The sequence below is a fragment of the Ptiloglossa arizonensis genome, chromosome 13 (genome assembly GCF_051014685.1).
Source record: "Ptiloglossa arizonensis isolate GNS036 chromosome 13, iyPtiAriz1_principal, whole genome shotgun sequence".
NCBI classification, from domain to species: Eukaryota; Metazoa; Arthropoda; class Insecta; order Hymenoptera; family Colletidae; genus Ptiloglossa; species Ptiloglossa arizonensis.
Genome location: NC_135060.1, coordinates 3,923,114 through 3,945,035, shown reverse-complemented (window position 1 = coordinate 3,945,035; position 21,922 = coordinate 3,923,114). Strand labels below are relative to the sequence as shown.

Sequence of the window (21,922 nt, the reverse complement as noted above, 5' to 3'; positions counted from 1 at the left end):
AATCGATCTAAAGGGCACGGAACATCCGTCCAACGATTCTTGCAATTCGTTATCTACGTAGATTGACGAGGACCCGAGGTTGCGCATGTAGGACTTGATTTTCACACGGGGCCAACCAACGAGGATGTTTTGAAACATTGGTATTCGTTTCTCGACAAATCGTCGTCTAATAAAGCGAGGTGCGAGCGTTGCACGTTCACCGTGCAACAAATGGCGTCGTAACGTCGACGTTACCAGTCGCTTTAAATTCATCGTTCAGTCACGTGTTATTAACTTGCCAGGTAATTTTTGCAATCTCGCGATTAAAATCGCGGCGCTGTAAAACTATTTTAATAACGCGCGCGCGAAACGAACCTCCCTGCCCTTTCAGGAAGAACGGAAAGCGCCCGGTTGAAGGAAAAAGAAGAAGAGGAAGCGGAGGAGCGAGTCTCAAATCCTTCACCTGTGACCCGAGGAGCTCACGGTGTGTGACCGTCAGCGATGAATAAATTGAAAAGTCGCGGAAACGGCTACACGGACGCGTTGAAATTGTTCGCGCGGTTCGAACGTTCGTTAAACGGGACCGTTTTTTGAAACAACGATCGGGAAAATCGTCCCGAGCAACCAAACTAAATTGTACAATGCTCGAACGATCGTGGATCGATCCTTTTGGAGTAAACAGCGATTTTTTCGTTCCGATAACGCGAGAAGTTATCTCGCCGCGTCTGTTCGTTGCTTAAGAAAACGATTAGTTAAGATTAGGTGGAATTGATCGATCGTTTCTCGTTTCATCGTTTTCAGAGACGTTCGAGTCCCGTTTCGAGAAACGTTCCACCTGTTTGTAAGAAACGAACACGAATCTACGAATTACTCCGCGCGAAGCAAGAGATCGGCTAGAAAACGTTTACCAACGTGGAACTGTTGAAGATAAATAAAGTTTCAGTTTCGTCGAGCAACCACGAACAACGAAATTTACAATACAAATACAATTCCGAGTAGAAATTTGATCCGGTCGTAGGTGACGCCACTGCACTCGCTCGGATATTTGTGAAAAGCGATCCGATCGACCGCAGTGGCGCCACCTATGACTCGATCGAGTTCTCATCCGGACCTCGCGATTGCTCGTCGAGAATCGAAAATTTTCTCCTTATCCGACGTTTCTTTCCATCCGTGTTACTTTCCGCGATCTTTGCAACCCGGAGGGTGATTTTCATCGCGGAAATAACCGCTACAAGCGCGAATAAATATTCGAATTGAATTTCCTAAGCAACGTACCGGGTTGTTCGATAAATTTCGTCGTTCGATAAAACGACCACGCGAACGATACGGTACAAGATTGCTCGATAAGTTTCGTCGAACGATCTGTTGCGTTGGTTTCGATACTTGTTCGTTCGAAACTATTTTCTCGGGAAAATAATCGTTCTCTTTCTCTCGTCGCCCACTCGACTTCCTTTTTTCATTCGCGAAGATATTTCCGGTTCCAAACGGACCGAATGATCCCCCTCAGCTGGAAAATTCGAAAAATTCGCAAAGCTTGCGCCGACTACGTACCGAGTGGAAAATAATGAAAACCGTTTGAACGATTTTCCAAAGGAAGAGCTGCTCGTAGTTGTACAAAGGTTCCGTCGTCTGGTCGAGATCTCGAGGAAACTCGGTGCTCGTGATCGTAGAGCGAGCACGGTAAAGGCGAACGGGACTCGTTTCGATGGTTATTTCGTTAAAACGACACGATGATGGTCGGTAGTCGATACGCATCGGTGTTAACGAGTACGTGATTGAATCGGTCCCATCGCTACTTGCACCCTTCCGACAGGTGCCGCCGAGCGTTAAGTCCGAAAGGAAACCGCGAAACGTACGATTCCTCGTTATGAATTATACATCTATCAGATGCCCGAGGAAATAATTATTTGAATACCTCCGCGTCTCTGTATACGTAGCTAGGTTCGATTCTCCCCCGGGTGCACACCTTTTGAAACGCCATTATACTCCTGCGCGCATAATCGCGTATCTTTCCCTTGAAGTCAGTGAACAACGGAAAATTTACAATCTCAGTTGAAAAGCAGTTATAAGCGCTGCCGTGAGCATCGATAATATTCCAGAAGCTCATTAGCGATCCAGGAACGTCTATCCCCTTCCTACGTGTAATTATCTGTTACAAGCTGGCTCCGCGTACGTACGTACATACATACGTACGGCGCATAACAGCAGATCAGCGCAACGATTAAGCTCAAAAATAGTTCATGGGAACCGAGGTAAGCTAATCTCCATCGCATTAGTGTTGTTCCATACGTATAAAATGCTTTCCAAGGAGGAAGCGGCTGCACGCATCTTCGCCGCACGCGGGGTCATCACTTTCGAAAGTACCAACGCGAGCTACCTTGCCGCACGGCTACCAATTCAATCGCGTTATTCTAATTGCTATCCGACCCACAAATCACGCCGGATCCATCCGAGGAAAGTTAAACAACCACGGATCCTGGAAAATATCCACCGTGAAAAACCTCGAGCGGTCGAAGCTCGCTCGTAACGCTCGAGTTGCTTGGGAACAGGACAACACGCGGCCGCGGCGTTCAGCTGAAAACTTTATGCAACCCGATTACGCGAATCGAGATTCACGTTCAACGGATACGTACTCGAACGTCTCTCGAAACGAGATAACGTGCACGATTCTAGGAAACCGAGTCGGGGTTTTATCGGTGGCAGTAAAATCAAGCCGAATGGTCGTGGTCTGATAGGTTTTACTGCCAACAATTAGCGAATCATAAATTTAAATTCGTAGGCAGCTTCGTGGAAAACAGGAAAATACGTCTGGAAGCGTTTCGTACGGCCACGTGTTATTTCCTCGTTGCGCCGTCGGGCTAAACACGCACCAAACGCTACGATACACGCCCGACGATGTCCCATATACATTCTAATTAGTTGGTTTTGGGAGGACTCCCCTAACTCCCCCCCCCTCCACCCTCCCCGCCTTCCGCTCGTTAAGACGTCATACTTCGCTACTCGTTTCCGAGGAATACGTGAAACGTTTTAGAAACCCGAGTCTCGCTCGTTTCTACCAGAATGGAGGCTCGATCGAAAGCTTCGACGCGAAACAAACACGATCAAACGTATTCGTCGATGCTCGCGACAGCTTCGTACGTTACTCGTGTACTCGTTCAACCCGTTATCGAAATATTTTCTTTCAAATGGAACGAACGACCGACCGATCGATCGATTTTCGCGATCAAACGTCGTCAAACCGACCGAAAGCTTCGTATCGGAATTGTTCCTCTTTACTCGAACCTAACTTTTTCTAAACGCGTCTGTTAGCGAATTTTCCACACCCGTTGATTTTACACTCTCCTTATTTCTCGCGCTCCTCTTTCTTCGCATACGTACGTTTATTTTTATTATTGCAATTATTCCCATTCCGTTCGCGTCTCTCCGAAGTTTGTACAGGTTAGGCGCAGCTGAGCTTCACTTCCTTTTTATTTTACGATTACGCGTCATAAAAACGTTGTTGTTATTATTGCGCGATGTAACTCCACGGAATTCTCTACCGACAAAAGTTCACTGACCATTGCATCGGGTGTTTGTCAATCGTTTGAACAAATTTTAGGAGCGTATCACGAGTACCGATTGCAAGATAATTTACAAACATGGGCCACTGAATACTTCTTATCGACTGTTGGAGATATTCCTTTCGTATTTAATACTGCAATCTAAAGTTTCTATCATCGTTGACTCCACGGAATATTAGTAAACTGTATAAACTTCAAGGACCGGTGGAACTCGTCGAAAGAAACGTAAAATGTCTTAACAAACGTATATCTCGAAGCGATAGTTTCAGAAATGTTCTTCCTTTTAATTCCCAACTTCCTTCGTCTTTTGTAAATGCTCGCAGTAACGATAGCCCATTTAAATGCGTTACCACTCGATAATAATAAATTATACATAAGAAGACGCGTCCATTCCTCGAGGTCGTCTATCGGTTGCTGGCATACTAAACTCCAACGATATTAATCGCTTTATAATAAACACGGTCGCGCAGTGTTTTCCGAAGTATCGAGAAACATTCTTTCTACGAACCAGGATCAAATTGATACGATCGCAGGTAAAATTGAAAAAGAATTGAAAAATCGTGTACTTTACGAATTCACTCGAAAAGTTTCAACGGTCGATGTTTCGAAGTTACAAGTGTACAAAGTTTTCGCACGAAAAGGACGTAAATGGTATTCCCATGACTTGACGCGAACAGGTGATGGTCAAGTTCGAATCGGAGAAAATGACGAAATCGAAAGGAATGCAAGATTGGTCGAAAAGTCGATGAAAAAGTGTAGTCGAAAATATGAAAAACAGATATCCAAGACGGAATATTTCATCGAGACTGGGAATCGTTTTACCGCGAGCGATATAAAATCTCAGCCGACCTTCAATTTAATCGTCTGTACTTCCTCGTGGTCCGGGTTACTCGGAATTGCGCGACGAAATGTAAAAATATTGGAAAGCAGACATCCGAGACTAAATATTTCCATACGTACTCGACGTACTCGAGTACACACGTACTCGACTCGTAAATTTAATCGCATCTGTGCCCACCCGCGATACAGAGTCCACCGATCGGTTAACACCGCGTTAACCACGATCCGTGTTGTACGAGGTACGCGTAAAGCGTCGCGTAGAGCGCACCGAAGCCACGGTGAACCTCGCGCGAGCAATTGAGGAACACCCTGTATAGGATCCGCGAGCTCGTGTACCGGTATCATTTCAGGGTACGATAAGCAAGGTCGCGTGTACGGAGTCAGAATCGTGCGCTCTCTTTGGTCTTTCGCGAAATTTACGATCGTTCACCGGGTTGGGTCCAGGTCGGTTGGACCGTTGAAGAGAAAAAAAAAGAAGAAGAAAAGAAACTGACGGTTCGCCACCGGTGGCGACCTAACCTACCCCGCGTGCACACGTGGTACTACGGTACACATAGTTTTGTCGTGGGCTGTGCCTCCCGACGGCGTCCTACCACCCGCAACCGACAACAGGCCAGGCCGGGGCAGAGTCTTAGGCCAGGCCAGGCCAGCGAGGAGTCTTGTAAGAAGGGGTTAAGAAACTCTCGAACTAAAGTGCCTACACCGGAAGCAGGGGCCTTGCTTTCTGGGCTAATAACCCTACACACATCGACACGCGGCGTCTGCGTGCGCGTGTACACGCTTAGACGAGAGCACGAGAAAAAGAGAGAGAGACACCGTGCGAGAGAGATGCCCAGAGAGGGAGCGAGCGAGAACGAGAGAGCGTGTACAGCAGAACCGAGCGAGCAGACGAAGAAAGAACGAGAAGAGGGGGGGAAGAGGTGCAATACACGACGCAAGGGGAAACCTTGCGCCTGCACGTACACGGGGACCCACACATTAATCGGGGACCCCTTATCAGCATGCAAAGCTAGATTTTATGTGCGATCGACTGGTGGCGAGCCCGAGGATTCGTACGCAAATTGCAATCGGCTCTGTTGCGTACCAGCCCGCCTCGATGTTGACTCCTTTGTTGCCGCGACTTCGTACACCGACCGAGATTCGATTTCGAATCTGTATCGCGTTCGTAACGACCTAACGAACGCGCACGGTTCGAACTCGTCCGAAATCTCTGAACGATGATCTATCTTCGAGAAGGATTCGTTTTTATCGTACTCGCTCCGTTTGGTCTCGCCTTTGAGAAATCGAAGTTGCGATTCCGTGCGCAACCTTGAACGGTACCTCGAGAAAGGAAGCTCCGGTGACTCGTAACTCCGCGAACGAGGTTGCTAAAAATTTATCGAAACGGTAACAGTGATTAATTGGTAGCATCCAACGATGATCTAGTATCTCTGATTGCAGAAGCGAGAAAGATTTACGTAGACACCTTTGGAAAATTCTTAAGTGGACATAATCCAGAATTGAGAAAACACTTGGCCGTGGTATTAGTTCCGTACCACTCGGCGATGCTTAATTCCCGAGATGTACCGTACACGGGATTGAAATTATCACTCAACGATGCACATGTTATTTCACAGTCCCTGAAAACATTCGCGGCTATTCACCCGTGACACCTACGGATCTTTAAATTATATTGCGTCTTTATTTGGACAATTGGGGGAAGGTGTATACGCGTGTATAATTGGGTAAAAGCTTTCGACCTCGTCGAGGATACAGGAGCACTTGGAAGTAACCGAGAACGTAACACGGTGAACTCTTCGAAGTATCGATTTTCTTTTAAATTATTATTCGTTTCGAACGAACCGAATCCCCCTCGAAGAGGTGTTCCAAACTCCTCGATTTATGAAAATAATCGTAAAAGAGTCTACCGTTTTCGATGCACCGAAAATAAATGAAACTTTGTGTTTAAATGTTCTCGAAATTTTCGGTCTCGTCCCCGTAAGAAGTTAAATAACACGCGTGTCCGCAACCGTTTGAAGAAAATCCTAAGGCAAACGAGTACGAGGTTCGAGTATGGTCGAGTCGTGGTTAATTTTTGAAAACGATTCGGAAAAGTTGTGTACCGATGATTCCGGAGATCCGAGAATTCGGTTAGCCGTGGATCGGCCAAGTGTTTAAAAGCGGTGCAACGCTTAGGACGCGCAACACGCATCGCGAGTAAACCACTCCAGATGATCCACGTTGCCACTACACAATTACCGGCGTTATCTTCATCTGTCCGTGTTTCCATAAAGTGCAAATTCTTGCGGGAATCCTTGTTACGCGTGAAAAATTAATATCTTTTTTCTCACGGGCGTTCCGCGTAAACTGGATATACGGTTAAGTCTCCAATTAAATGCAGAATTAACCCGAATACGGTATTTCTATAAACAGCGCGGCGAAGGCGAGCCACGGCGATGTGCGTGCCGCGGCCGCGAGTTGCTGCTTGATAAAACGAAATTAATTTGTAATTACGTTAACCCGGATGCGGCCCGTTCCCCACATCCCGTCGCCTTCGCAACAATGTGTAGAAATACCAAAGTTCCGCATTCGTAGCATCCAGACGACGCCGGTGCAAAAATACCAAGGTGTACCGGTCGCGGTCCCTCGTCTCGTTGCCGAGCGATCGTCCACGAAGAACGTTTCTCGTCGACGCTGGCCCGCGTCGCTCGGCGCCGAAATACCGAGACGTTTAATTACGCTGAACGCTCGCCGAGGGGAACGAAACCCTTATTCGTTATCACGGAAAACGGTACAGTATCCCGTTTACTGCTTCCTCCGGTCTCACGTAACGAATTAAGCACCTGTAGTACGTGGGATTAGAAGGTTTCGGCTGACATGCCCGTATCTCCCTCCTTCTCCCTCCTTTTACCTCCTTCTACCTCCTCCTACCTCCTTCTACCTCCTCGAGTATCCTCTTTCTCCCGCTCGGTAGATACGTCTCTCTCGCTCTCTCTCGCTCTCTCTCTCTCTTTCTCTCTCTTTCTCTCTCCCCGATTCCTCTACCCGTTCCCGTTCCCTCCGACCTCTTTGTCCTTTCCTCCCCACCACCCTCCCCCGCGTCGGCCAACCCCGTGCTCTGGCGGTGTCTCTCTCTGTTTCCCAGTCGCTTGACACATTCGCGCGGAGAAAATGCAGCGAGCTCTCCCGTACCACGTATATATAGGAAGGGAACGGATGTCTGGTGTGTAAGGAACCGCTAAAATGGTGTTCGCTCTTATCCGAAGATCTAGAGCGGCGATGCGAAGAGAGGCACGCGGAGGGCTATACGTAAGGTAAAAGGGGGCTCATGACTGGTTGGTCGGTCGGTCGGTTGGTTCGTTCGTTCGTTCGTTTGTTCGTTCGTTCGTTCGTTCGTTCGTTCGTTCGTTCGTTCGTACGTTGTTTCGTTCGTTCGTTCATTGGTTCGTTCGTTCGTTCGTTGGTTCGTTCTTTGATTCGTTCTTTGATTCGTTCTTTGGTTCGTTCGTTCATCGTTGGTTCGCTTATCGGTTTGCTTGTCGGTTCGTTTATTAGTTCGTTTGTTCGTTGATTCATTCGTTGATTCGTTCGTATGTTTATATGTTCGTACATTCGTTGATTCGTTTGTATGTTCATAGGTTTGTACATTTGTTCGTATGTTCGTATGTTCGTACATTCGTTCTTATGTTCATATGTTCGTACATTCGTTCTTATGTTCATATGTTCGTACATTCGTTCTTATATTCATATGTTCGTACATTCGTTGATTCGTTTGTATGTTCATATGTGAGTACATTCGTTCTTATGTTCATATGTTCGTACATTCGTTCATATGTTCATATGTTCGTACATTCCTTCTTATGTTCATACGTTCGTACATTCGTTGATTCGTTCGTACGTTCGTACGTTCACACGTTCGTACGCTCGTACATTGGTGCGTTGATACATCGGTCGGTTCGTTCGTACGTTGGTCGTTGTAGGCTCCTGTCGGGTCGGTTGGTCGTTGTTACCGGAAAGAGGCCACCTAGGTTCGCAACCGACCGACTTAAACCTCGAACTTTCTACGTAATGAGACACCAGCCACGAAATGACAAACGTAATTAAAGCAGACGTACAACGAGAGGTCAGGGATCCGGGGCCGGGAACGCGGGGAAACGGAGACACACCGGCTGCCGACCGGCCAGGGGGACTTTTCACAATGAGAAACGCGTCGTTGCTCTTTTGCGCGTCATCGTCGAGCACGGTTCACGGAACGTCTCGACGGTTCACGGAACGTAATTTTATCTGGCACCGGCGATCTTTTCGTTCCATCGACGTAATTTAATCACCGGCGTCCCCGGTCACCGAGGCTTCGTTCCGCGCGCGGAATATCCGCTGCAACAGGTATCGACGTTCGACGTAACCAAGGTGTCGATGTATACACGGTATCGTAACTACAACCCAACCGATGTACTCCATCGGTAGCTTCTCTCGTACGAAGACGAACTCGAGATCCACCAGGACCGCTCCAAAGTTTCGCGACCTTGCGTTAAAAACGAATATTCTTTCCTGTTCTTATCCTTCGACGCGATATACTCCTTTTTACCTGGCTACCAATTTCTTTTTTGTATTGAAAATATTGTCTCGCACCGATACGCAAATTTATTCGAATGTCGCACGATTTTTCTACGATCGACGAACATTCGTTTTGGAAAAGAGAAAGAAAACGATACCTCGTGAGTCAAGATCGGTGAATTCACGAGGGAGCTCCAAAGTTTCACGACCTTGCGTTAAAAACGAATATTCTTTCCTGTTCTTATCCTTCGACGCGATATCCTCCTTTTTACCTGGCTACCAATTTTTTTTTTGTATTGAAAATATTGTCTTGTACCGATACGCAAATTTATCCGGATGTCGCACGATTTTTCTACCATTGGAAAAAAGAAAGAAACGATACTTCGTGAGTTAAGAAGTATATTCGACGCGACGATACTTTTGCCTCTCTCGACGACTTCTTTGTAATCGAGAATAGTCTTCTCGTTGATGTCTCTTCTTCGATGAAAATTTACACCCGACCGAAAAGTTTTCCGGTTCGAGGAATAGCCAGAAGTCCGACGGAACTACGATAAGAAAATACAACACGTGCGAGACCAACTGGAAATCAATTTCATCAATCTTTACTACCACGACGTCGTTGTACCCTCTTTATTGTCCGATTCGTCGAGATCCGGCGAGTAGTCTTCCGCTACGTCTATCGTTTCTTCGTTTGGTACAAATTTATGTCCGACTGAGAATATTTTCGGTTCGGAGAACGACCAGAAGTCCGACAGGGACGTAACAAGCGGAATAGAAACCAATTTCCTGAATTTTCACTACCGTAAGTGTGTACCGTATTGTTTCCTTTTTCGCTGTATACAGTACACGGTAGCTAATTGTGATTTCTTCTTTCGTTCTGTACTACTCTCTTTCGACAATACTTTGTACAGAATACTCGGATACCATTCCGATATGAAAAACCTAACGTATATACAGACCGTCGGAGATGTTACTCCGTCCTTCGTGTCTTGTTCATTTTTTTTCTTCTCCTCGGTTACAGAACTGGACAAATGTCCTCGCAAAGGTTAGTAACAGCACTTTATTCCTACCTCGCCTCTTTTCTCGATACATTTTACTTACTCGTGTACACACTCGTGAACCTGTCCTACACCATCGCCTAAATTCGCGATAAAGACGTTGAATAAATAAAAAAAAAAAAGAAATAAAGCAACAACGATCCTCGATTCATCGATTCTCCATTGAGCGAATAAACAGCGACACGAGTTCCTGGTCGTGCGAACCGATCGGTGTCGCTTCGATTCGACTCGCTTCACCTCGGTAATCGCGAGCTCCTAGATTTAACGAACAGTCTCATGATCGAGTGCGTCACGCGTCCCCGGATCGTTATCACCCCCTACGCGACACCAGATGCAACGAAAGATTACCGCCAGGTTTTCGCTCCTCCTCGTGTCAAAGCCGAGACTCGAACGGTGACCGCAACGGAACACGTTTCTCGTAAAAACAACGATCCGCGCGAAACGAACGCAACTCGCGGACAATTGTATCGAGGCTTAATCTTTACAACGAGCCGTAAAGATGCAAGTAACCCGCGAGATCTAGGCGGTGTAGTTCGATGATCGCGCGTGCTTATACGGGAATCGTCGTCACGGTGGAGCGAAGGAACCAAGTGTCGGAAATTCGCTACTCGGTTAGAGTGATTTTTTTTTTTTTTTCTTTTTTTTCAAAGCGATCCGAGCAGCCGCAACCTTGCCCCGTTTTGCGTCTCCTCTTAACACAACAATGGGAAACGTAATGGTACAACACATTTCACTTTTTCGCAACGTGTGTACCGGGGGAGCCTAAAAGTATTGCGCGATTTCCTACGTCTCGCCGCGAGAGAACTCGCCTCACAGACACAATGTAGATTGGGTTTGGCCGTGTACCGTAAAACCGTAATTATCATCTTTCGAAACGTGCCGGCGTATTTCCACGAACATCCACCCGCTTCCTTTACGGAAATATACCTGTAACGTAAACGCGATCCGCTATTCGGTAGGGCGTTGCGCACCGATTTCGACGAGATACGTTCCTTCGATGATTTCTTTTTCGGGGAGAAATGGAAATTGCGTTACGGATATCGTTTCGTCCTCACGAGGGTTCTCTTCGTTTCATCGGGGACGGTAGGACGAGAGATGTTTGTTTGAAAAAAATTTCAACGACCTTGGGAAAAGAACGTAGTGTATCGGGGACCATCGCGAGACGAAGATTTTCTTAACGTGGACGTTACCTCGTTAGAATTGACAAAGATATTTGAAATTGTAGGGGAGAGTGAGGTCGGTTGTAACATCGGGGCTCTGGTAACACCGTAAGTATGGTAAAGTGTATAATAAATATTTATTATATACTTTGAATATTTATTAAAGTAAATATTTATTATATACTTTGACTATTTATTAAAGTAAATATTTATTATATACTTTGACTATTTATTAAAGTAAATATTTTTAATATACTTTGACTATTTATTAAAGTAAATATTTATTATATACTTTGACTATTTATCAAAGTAAATACTTATTATATACTTTGACTATTTATTAAAGTAAATATTTATTATATACTTTGACTATTTATCAAAGTAAATACTTATTATATACTTTGACTATTTATTAAAGTAAATATTTATTATATACTTTGACTATTTATTATATATACTATAACTATTTATTAGATTAAGTATATAGTAAATATTGATACAAGTTTTCAGGTATATAGCGTAAAATGACATTTGGAACGTGCCAGATGCAAAATGGTATAATGAAGAAAACAGCTCACGGTACCCAAAGGTTCATTTTCCTCGCTGTTTTGGAATTGTAATGTAAACGCTCTTTTAACGAATATCTTCCGATTTCTTGATTCAAAATTTCAATTTGATCTTTCTTAATGAAATACCGATCGCCGGTTAGCGGAAATATTTAATGGAAATATTTAATCAAAGTTCACAAGTGCGGCCGAGGGCGATTGTAACGCTGGCAACTTTTACTCGAGAAGAGTAAACGAAAAGCGGAAAGTCTTCAACGAAGAGCAAAAAAAAAAACGAAACTTTCTTGACAAAAAATGAAGAGAGAAACCTGTGTACGGAGAGTCCTGTACAGAGTACAAATACATCGCGAATAAATGAATGGTACGTATCGAGTACAGTCATTTTTCGCGAACACAATTTATACGTATAGGAGTGTATAGAATATTCAACGTTGTCGTCGTTCAACGAAAAAGGTATCCGAGTGGCTCGATATTACGTTCGATGTATTCGTTCGTAGTTGAGCTTCGAGCGCGATCGACCGAAACAACGACATTGTGACGGTCAAACTCATCGCGCGATAAAATATTCTCGATGTTGTCTCGGTTTCGAGAAAAAAAAAACGTTCACGCTACGACACTTCGAATACGAAGAAACACACGCAGCGCCATCGCGCGTCATTGGTCCGCTTGTGCTCAACGTTCGATCCTTAAAGAAGCACGGTAGAGGTTCCTTTATTGGAACTGTATAATAGGCTGACGCAACGGACGTGCACCACTTGCCACAAAATGTCGATAAATATCGACCGATGGCAAGAGATATTGCCGAGGCGGCCGTACAATATTGCGAGTACCGTATAAAAGGTACAAAGGTACTCGTTGCAAGAGTGGAACCAGTATCGCAGAGTACTAATGTTAAATAAGACCCGTTGAAACTATACTGTGCAGTATCAGTTTCGAGATATAGACAATTCTTTCGGTGAAAATAAAATATTAATGCCTCGGGAGCGTAATACTTCCAAGAGATCGTATAAAACTACTAAGAATATCGTTTCCAGAACGCAACGTATAGTACGGTAGAGTCTTCGTTATTGGAAAAGTGCACAAATATCCGTAACGGGAATAAAAGAACGGTGTACGTAAAATGTACGCGTCAAAGAAACACTGTCGGTTTCTACTTGCAAAAAGAACTGGAAAACGGAGAATAAAATGTTCGTAAACTTCGTTTTTGAGAAGATCGATTTTCAAAGTACGTAGCTCGTACGCGAACGATGCAAAGTTAATTGCAAAGAATCGTTATTTCCGGCGACACGTTGTAACATCTACGTAGCGTGGAAAGACACGATGTACGTCTATAGAGCGAGATCTATTGCTACGAACAGCTACAAAATCGATCATCTCGAAAAGGAAACATCGTATCGAACCGTATCGTTCTCCGTTTTCGATTGATCTTTGCACGTAGAATAACCTCATTCTAGGCTGTACCATTCGTTGCGGGTCAGCCTTTAGAAAAATGCTTCGATAAGAAGAGGGATAACCTACAAGGACAATGTTCCGTTCGAATAACGTATCGTTCCAATAGTAAAGCGTCGAAAAAACGAGGTTACGATAGCGAAGATTCTACCGTACAAAACCATTGGTATCGCAGTTCTATGTACGATCGTTCTCGCATAATATCGAAGGGTTACCTTGTTTCCCTTTTTCCATGAAACGTTCCTGCCCCCTCCATCGTGGCACGGCTGTACGCAGATAAGGTGCATCGATTCGATCGGAAGTGGCCCATCCTCACTGCTGCTCGAGTGGCTCGATAAGACGCGCGAACCGCGCGGGAAATGCCGAACCTTATTTATTGGCAGCCGCGTTCCTGCGTGCGGAACGCCGTGCCGTGGCTTCCACGCGAACCCGGCCGAATACTTTTCTGTGATTCCAGCCATCCCGAAGCCACGGACCGCGTTACATTCCTCCTTCGATCCTCCAGCGATCTCACCGGTCCTCCTCCACGAAGCAGCGGCACCCACCTACCCATGGGTGTATATTCACGCGCCGCGGGAGCTCGCATAAAACTGCTCCCGAGTTTGGTGGGGTCAGAGATCACGTTACCGGCCGATAAAGATCTCACGTGAGTGATTGTCGATGATATTTCACTTAAGGGATCGTCAAAGTCCGCCGCGCGCACGAACCGATACCAGGAATTTCTCCGGCTACATCAACCCTCCGCTCTGTTCCTTCTACTCGACTTCCTTTCCAATCGTAGACCGTATCGCGCGATACACGTTGGAACTTTGACACCTCGATAACCGTGCATTTAATCGATAACCGATCGATCGATCGATATTCGCGTATACGAATAATACGGTTAACCGAATCCACGTAAAATTAGGTTAACCGATTGAATACCGTTCGATCGACGATCGAAAACTAAATTGAATCGCGTAGAAATCGTATTTCAAAATACGAAGAAATATCTCGAGAAAGACACGTTTCGTTCCAAGTCACAAATAATACACGGATCGTCTTTTTTGCAAGTTTTCGAGATTTCGAGATTTCGGATCGCTCAAGTTTTATTTACGAACATACGTAACCTACGCTCTTCCGTTTTAACCGTACCATTGCCATTGTCTAACCCGACTAATAAGAACGCTTGTGCATTCGCTTAACCGTAACCGCGTTACCTTTGTTCTCGAGTACTAACCCAACTGTCGATTCGCGATCAAATTAATCGAAAATTCAATAAAATCGAGAATTCGAGCACACGTCCGACCAATCATGGTAATTTTCGACCAACGCACTACTTCACAATTATGCCACTAGGGACGCGATAGCACTTCGATAACTTTTCGACGCTCTTAAAATTAATCATTGTCCACGATTGGTCGATTTTTTAACCCGATCGTATCTTATAGAAGAACGATTAACCGAAAGGAAGACAATTAATGACGCTTACAACGATCGCGCAGATTATTGTTCTCGTCGAGCGTACTTGAGGGGAAATCCGCGGTACGAAATCGATGAAGCGTATATACGATACTATCGGAATGAAACGATTCACACGAATTCCAAGGAGTTCGATCGCCGCTACATTATCGTAACTATTTACGTTCAAGTGGCGCCACCTATTGCAAATTAAGAGGAAATTCAACGCGTATATTCGTAGCGCCACTCGGCACGCAACGAAGAGGTCGCGAGGTGTTCGTTTTTTTAACCTATTCGGATTTTCTTTCTCGCGACGGCTCGTTCCGCGTTCGATCGCAGAGTGCGTGCTCGGTGGCGGGCGTTCGCTGTGCCGTTTAATTAACTAAACGTAGCATAGGCCGATAAACGGCACGTATCGGCCATAAACTTACCACCGCCTTTGACGCTGCTGATAACACTCTATCGTTGTTGGTCCCTTACCCACTGTTATGTCAGCAGTCGCGTTCGAAAGCACCTTCACGCCCACGTTCCTCCGTGCATCGAGGAAAGAAGGTGCACGCACGGTAAATGCAATCGCGCGCGTGTATGCGTCGACGCGCGCGAGTCGCACGGCATTCGTCAGGACAGCAACAAACACCCCCTACCGAAAGAACGATTTTCAACCCACGACTTTGACGTCTTCTTCGCTGCGATAGTTCACTAGCTCGTGTATTCGTTGCAGTTTGCGTCAACGCGGCCAAGATTATATCCTTAGTGGCGCGTTTCTACTTTTCGGAATTAACGTGGACTGTAAAATAGAAAATAATATTACGTTTTCCATGTTACAACTGAATAAAACAACTTCTTAATATGCTATGTATTGTTGTATATCCAGCATTGCGACATGAGTATATTCGGAATCACCTTGCCGTTTTATCGCTTCGAGTAAGTGATACGCGATAGAAAAGAAATTGTATATTAAAAAGTATTAGATTAGGTTAGATTGCTACGTAAAACGTATGCTTCGTTGATGCGTCACAACTGGAATAAACAAAGTCTAGATGTTGCGTATCTATGTAATACTTCTTCCTTGTTCCTTGTACACAGATTTATGTTATCAATATGGGTATTAATTTGACAACCACGGAGTGCATGCAAACTGTTCATTCTATGAAAAAGTAATTTACTTTCTTCGCCGCTAACCACTTTTCCTAGGCATATCGAAGTTATCTTTGCTCGCGTAAATTAAGTAATCCGTTTTATCACAATTGCTAATAGATTCAAGTGTCCATGTTACAATAGAATATAGATACAATACCGTAAAAGATAAGCAAACGTTCTTTACGTTTATAGTTAATATCGTTGTAAAATGTGAAGTCGTACCGCGATGCAATCGATGTCTATATATGTATACAACTTTGACTAAAAAAATATTGTATTCGGTACTTTTCTCATAATTTGTTCAAGATAGAAAAGACAGCTCTCGTTTATTATTGCCTAACGAGTATTTTTTACGTTTTTCATTTGGAAACAATTCGCAAAGAATTTATCTTTCAAAAGCCTTTTCTTCATTTATATGTAAAATAACGAAAGTGTCTGATTTGTTAAAAAAAAAAGTTAAAATTGAAAACAATCGATGAATTGAAAATATTGAAAAGACATTGACTTTGATTCGACTCTGTCTCGAACAGTTTTTTCCTATTCTCGTTTCGGTCGCTACGTAGCGCGACTCGAACGGAGAGAAACTGCGAAAAAAAGACAATACGTTTCATCGGTCGATATACGGTTTATCAAAATACATCGCTACGGAGCGTATTGTGCAAAAGCACGGGAACCGGGATCGCGGGTTGAGTCAATCCCGTATGATGCAATTTCTATCACATCTGGCTAAAAGCGGCAATCTTCGCGCTCGTAACACCTACGGCCATTAATAATTCCTGGCCGGAGCCTTTACCACGTGGGTTTTCTCCGTACGACTGCAAACGACCATTTCTAGAGGCACGTTAAAATCGCGGCTTCTGTGTGCGTAATGCAGTGGATGCGTCTTGGTCGTTGGTTGTCCGACTCTTGACTCGATTTCGCGACCGCAAACTCGAAAGATATATCTCTCCCGATTTCCTTCCCTCTCGTTCCATCTCTAGCCCCCTCTCGCTTCCTTTTTCTTACCGGTCGGGGCATCCTTCTCCCTCGCCGTCGTCGGCACGGGGTCCTTCCCTCTTTGTTCCCGTCCCTCTCGCCCCTTCCGTGGTTGTGCCGATTCCTCCCTCCTCCTCCCGTCCCGCCAATGGGACAGGGAGATAGCAGACCCCGTCGAGGAGACAACATAAAGATTTAAGACTCCAAGATGCGCCAATAAACATGCTGCGGCCGTGCAGTCAGCCTGCGCTTCTCTACTGCGTTCGCTTCTGTTCCGTTTCATTCGGTTCCGCTCCGCTCTGCTCCGTTCCGTTCTGTTCTGTTCTGTTCTGTTGTGTTCTGTTTCACAGCCAGCACACGGGGGATACACAGAGCGGCGCGCGCACGTTTGTGTACGTGTGTACGTGTGGGCCCGCGTGTGTGCGCGTTGGAGCGCCGGTTCGCCCGCCGCGCACACGCGGATGCAGGTTGCCTCCTCCGTATGCACGTGGTGCCACTGCGCGGCTGCGTAACGTGCTTTCGAAAAGTGTCTCGATGCGTATGCAGATACGCGGCTTAGCATGAATAGTATCTAGATCCGGCGGAGGATAACCCGCCGCGATACCGGCCGATCCGAGCGCCGAGCCCGGGATTTCTAGAAACGAACACCGGAAGAGAGACGATACGATGCGTTTCTTTACTTGTAACGAGCACCACCGAGATCCGTACAAAGGCGACGCGCGTAATTATCGTTTCCCTATTTTTCGCGTAGTGCGGCCCGTCGCCGGTCGCGTCGCGTCGCGTCGCGTCGAGACGAGACGAGACGTTGCGTACGCACCCATAGAGAGCGCCGTGGCTGAAAACGATTCGCGCGGGGCGACCGTCACTCACCGTCCCGGGTGTACCTTTTTCACTCTTTCGTTCGCTCCCCTCTAACACATTCATTAACGTTACGGAGATCGTTAAATGGATCTACGTCACCGTTCCTCCCACGACAAAATCACTTGTCCTTTAAAATACATTCGAAACATCCTCGAGGTGATCTACGACCTCTACTCGAACGCATCGCCGTCGAGGAGGAAGAGAGGCCTTCCGGATAACGAGACAGAAGTACACCTGCCGCGTTCGTAGAGGAGGCAGGACACGCTGGAAAGTTTTCAATGCGAGGACGGTCGTACACCGCAAAAGTAGTGGATCTCGGGGACGTTGGTCGGCCAAGCAACCGGCGAAGGGACTCAACGGTGGACCCGTTGGCCGCTTCTGCTTCTGCCCGTTGCTACTGCTTCTGGGCTCCTTCTACTTTTGCCTGTCCTCTCGCTCTCCCGCCCCGGCTTATTTATTCCTCTCTCTGTCGCTGCCTCCCTTTCTTCTTCGACTTCTTCTTTATTTCTGTCCTTTTGCCCGTTTTCTGCTTCCGCAAACGACAGCCGCTTATTTATACCCCGTCTTTGCATCGCGCGGGAGCGAGCGAGGGCGCTTTTGCGTTTACTCGCTACTGCCGTTCCCTGCCGCTTCTGTGTTCGGTCCCCGCCGATACTCTTTGCTCCCGCCGCCCCTCTCGCTCCCACCCCCGCGTCCGACTCGCTCGCTCCCGCGGCCGTGCGCTAGCGAAACATCAACGGCGAGGCACTTTGCTCACGAACACCGTGAGATGCGCTCGATGCGAGAGGCAATTCCGCGACTGCATCACCTGTCAACGCGGGATCGCGTTCCAGCAGGTCTATATTACATGCGGCATGCGGCTAGTGGGTACTCCCGGTAATCGCTACCAAACTCGGAACCACTGCTAATTCGTCCACCGAGAAATTTATGACGGTTACTTTTGTCCGTGGTCTGCCTATCGTCCGCGCGCACGCTTCCTTCGACATCTTTGCTCCTTTTTTTCCTTTCTTTCTTTTTTTTTTTTCGTTTTTTTCATTCGGATTTTCGTCGTCGCGCGTAACGCGCAAAACGGTCAATTGTCATCGACGAGGTTAAAAAGCGTCTCCGAGAAACGAATCGAAAACTTGAAACGAAGTTTTTTTCAAACGCGTCTTCGTTCTCGAGAGAAAACGAGTTTAAGGCATCGGTTTGCCGAATGCGTGCCACTCGGTTGATATTCGAAGGGGGAAAAAACGTTATCGTCGCGTCGCACGAACGTACACGACGTACGAAACCTCTAACCTGTGAACTACGGAATTACACACTAGTGTCGCGTAATTCACATGGTCGCGCAACTTCTCCTTTTTTTTCAATCTCTGTTTATATCTTCTCGTGCCGCTTGTCGAATATTCCGATCTCCGTAATTACGAGACTCGCGGCGTGTATCAGCAATTAGCGTATTTTTCGACAGAAAATGAGAGGAAAGCGAGGCGCGATCTGCGCGGTCACGTGACGCGAGTGTACGTAAATTCGACGATAAGAGTGCGCCACGAAGCAATTTAGGAACAACTGCAAAGTCGCGCTCCGATTTCTCAGGGCGGCGCACGCTCCGTGCGACGCGACAATAATGTGTTTCCGCCTTTAGCGCGGTTACGCGCCATATAACGCGTTCTCGTGTTTACAAATGTACCGATGGTGATCATAGAATTATCTTGACTCGATCATTTTTGTTCGCGTATTCTTAGAACGTAGATCGACGTAACGCGAAAGAAACGACGAATTCGAATTTTTTCAGATTTCCGACTCGGTTCGTTTGCGTCGTTTCCGCCGTGAATAATTTCGGTATCGGATCGCGTACTACGATCCCATTTAAATTAGGTTCGACGTACGAAGAGACACACTTCGTACTCGGCTATTTATTATAAAAATTTGTCAGAAATTTGTTCGCATTGTTGCACGCGTAATTGTCCACCGTAAAGTGTAATTCTCGTTGCGCACCGTGTAGCGTATTTTGCGTCGTTCACTCTTCGAAAGCTGGAACGATCATTGTTTTTAATTCTTCGGCGCTTCGATTGTAGGTTTACAGTAGTCTCAACGACGCCATTTGTAAACACGATCGAGCGAGGTACGGTGTGTAACGAGATTCGATACACTAATCGTTGGTCAAGTGCTCGTGTATTCGAAGATTCTTCGAAGTCGTTTTCCTCGAAAACAAAGGCTCGCTCGCAACAACGTTCGATTTATTTTCTCGTACATAATCCGCGTAATAAATCAAGAGAAAAAACGGATTTGTTTAAGAATAATTGCTCCTTGATAATAACGTACTCAATTACAACAATTTTAATCGCATAAATCGCTTACGTTTTCGATTCTTTCATTTTTCGTTCTTTTTAACGGGAAATTTTTCCTTCGTATCGACGGTCCTAACCAATCACGATTTCCTATTTCTCGTCAAGTGCAAATTGTCGCTGGACTTCCGCTTTAATGTAAAAGGGAACCAGTGCGCAACGATCGTTATACATTTTCTGTTCTTCAGAACTTCTCCAGTTGTTTTTTCCACTGCTCTTAAAGCTGTGCGTAAAAATATAACAACGAACGAAAATGTAAAAAATGTAATAAGCACAATTATTCGACCAATTGTAAAACCGTTGATAACGTTGTATAGAATTTATAGTAGGATAAATCTGAAGAGTTCGAGAGACTCGAAGGTGAAAAATATTGTCAAATATTTACCAAACGTTCAACTTCCATATTGGTACTTACGAACAATTAGGCATTTCGTTGAGCTGTCTTTACAATTATTTCGTACAATGTTTCCAAACTGTCGGACGATTACGATAGTTGAGCGTAAGAAAGCTAGAATTACTCTCGCGATTAAATATTCCCTCGATTAACACCAGAGAGCGCGACTAGAGGAGCACGTGAGAAGGAACGAAGTACGAGCGATAGCGAAAAGAGTTTACGATTACTTTAAGTCGTAATCCTCGAGCAAATAGAGATTAATCGAGTATTCGGGCCGGTTTTCGTGGTCTTACCAGAAGCTTTTAATATGCGCGTATCGACGCAATACTCGTATCGCGAAAAAGGAACACGTTCGAACAAAAACGATATTTATATCGAGAACACGAGGCAACACTCGACGAATTCTTTACTCAGCCTTCGAAGTATTGTACACGTAACGTAGAGTTCCACGCCCGGTGTGTCTCGAGGGAATGCGTTAGGTGTTATGTTAATTCTTATTGTACACTAATTTAATTAGCACGCGATAGTGTGTACGAACAATTAACGCATCGTAACGCATTGTTTCGTTGCGATTCCTACGCTAATTAAATCGTTCTGCTTTTAAATTGATTTCAAGCGCCGTCGAACTCGTTGATTACCTACAGTTACTCGGATTCGTTTGATTAAGTAAGAACAAGGTAACGACTGTGCACGAGAACGCGCAACCTACGCGGTAACGCAAGCCATAATTATTTTACGGTAGAAGTTCGGGAACTTGCATCACTCCGTGATGAGATTCGTTATCGGAGATGTACCAGGTTTCGTCGAAACTCGGTAACGGTTTACGCAAATTACACAATTATGCAACGAGGAAATATTGCATTAGCCCTAGCGCGATCTAAGCTGATTCGTTGCGTCGCGGAAAATGGCGCAGTTGAGATTAACGTTTCAACCGGAGAGAACGAAACGAATAACAAAAATATATCGAATTCAAGTGTCGGCGATCCTCTAGGTGGAAAAACCGACGATAGACTCGTACAGATAACGCATCGAGTGCCGATAATTTCGAAAATTGATTCAAAGCGAACTAATCCTTGATTCGCTATCGAGGAAACCGCTTCTATATTTAACTCTCGATAAGTGTGGGCGTGTATTGTACCGATCCAATCGACGATCCTTGGACAGGGATCGGCCGATTCGTAACTTGACGACTTCCGGATGAATTTCAATGACGCACGGGGTGCCGATGGGCGGAGTAAAAAGAAAAAAAAGAAAAAACAACTCTTGAACCGTGATGCGCCAAACATCTGAATCGACGTTAATCCTGGAATGCTCAAACCTTCGTTAATTTTACGATCCGTGACAACGCGCGTACGTATTTTTCGAAACTTTTCTCGGAACACGAGTAAAAATTCGACGAACGCTTATAGTAAAATTTACGAAGCTTCGAGCCTAATTTCTAGTTACCGATCCAACGGTTCAAACGACCGAATTCTGTCGTAACGTTTAACGCCGCGTTGTCCTGCGAATTCTTCTGGCAGTTTGACGCACATCCGACCCCGCTCGGAGTTTCATCCGTAGAATTGGAGTTGGCCGTCTTCCGACGGACGTTGCGTACGTTACAACCCAATAGAAAAGTCAGATCGCGAAATAGCAGAGCG

General features: G+C 45.6%; 2 protein-coding genes across 4 annotated transcripts in view; both read right to left on the bottom strand.

The window, feature by feature from the left end:
- LOC143154047 (uncharacterized) overlaps positions 1 to 14,690 on the bottom strand; it is a 55,785-nt gene extending 41,095 nt beyond the window's left edge. For 2 of the 3 annotated variants that reach the window (XM_076325810.1, XM_076325812.1), the window contains exon 1: positions 13,361 to 14,690. In XM_076325810.1, coding sequence (XP_076181925.1) covers positions 13,361 to 13,606 — 246 coding nt within the window. In that variant the 5' untranslated portion in view covers positions 13,607 to 14,690. The remainder of the gene's footprint in view (positions 1 to 13,360) is intronic. The other variant, XM_076325811.1, reaches the window with a different exon arrangement.
- A 211-nt stretch (positions 14,691 to 14,901) lies between these two features.
- LOC143153883 (uncharacterized) lies at positions 14,902 to 17,262 on the bottom strand. The gene is made up of 2 exons (XM_076325510.1): positions 16,731 to 17,262; positions 14,902 to 15,372 (listed from the first exon to the last, which is right to left on the bottom strand). The coding sequence occupies exons 1-2, from the start codon at positions 17,260 to 17,262 to the stop codon at positions 15,350 to 15,352; spliced, it is 555 nt and encodes a 184-aa protein (XP_076181625.1). The 3' UTR covers positions 14,902 to 15,349.
- Positions 17,263 to 21,922: the final 4,660 nt, after the last annotated feature.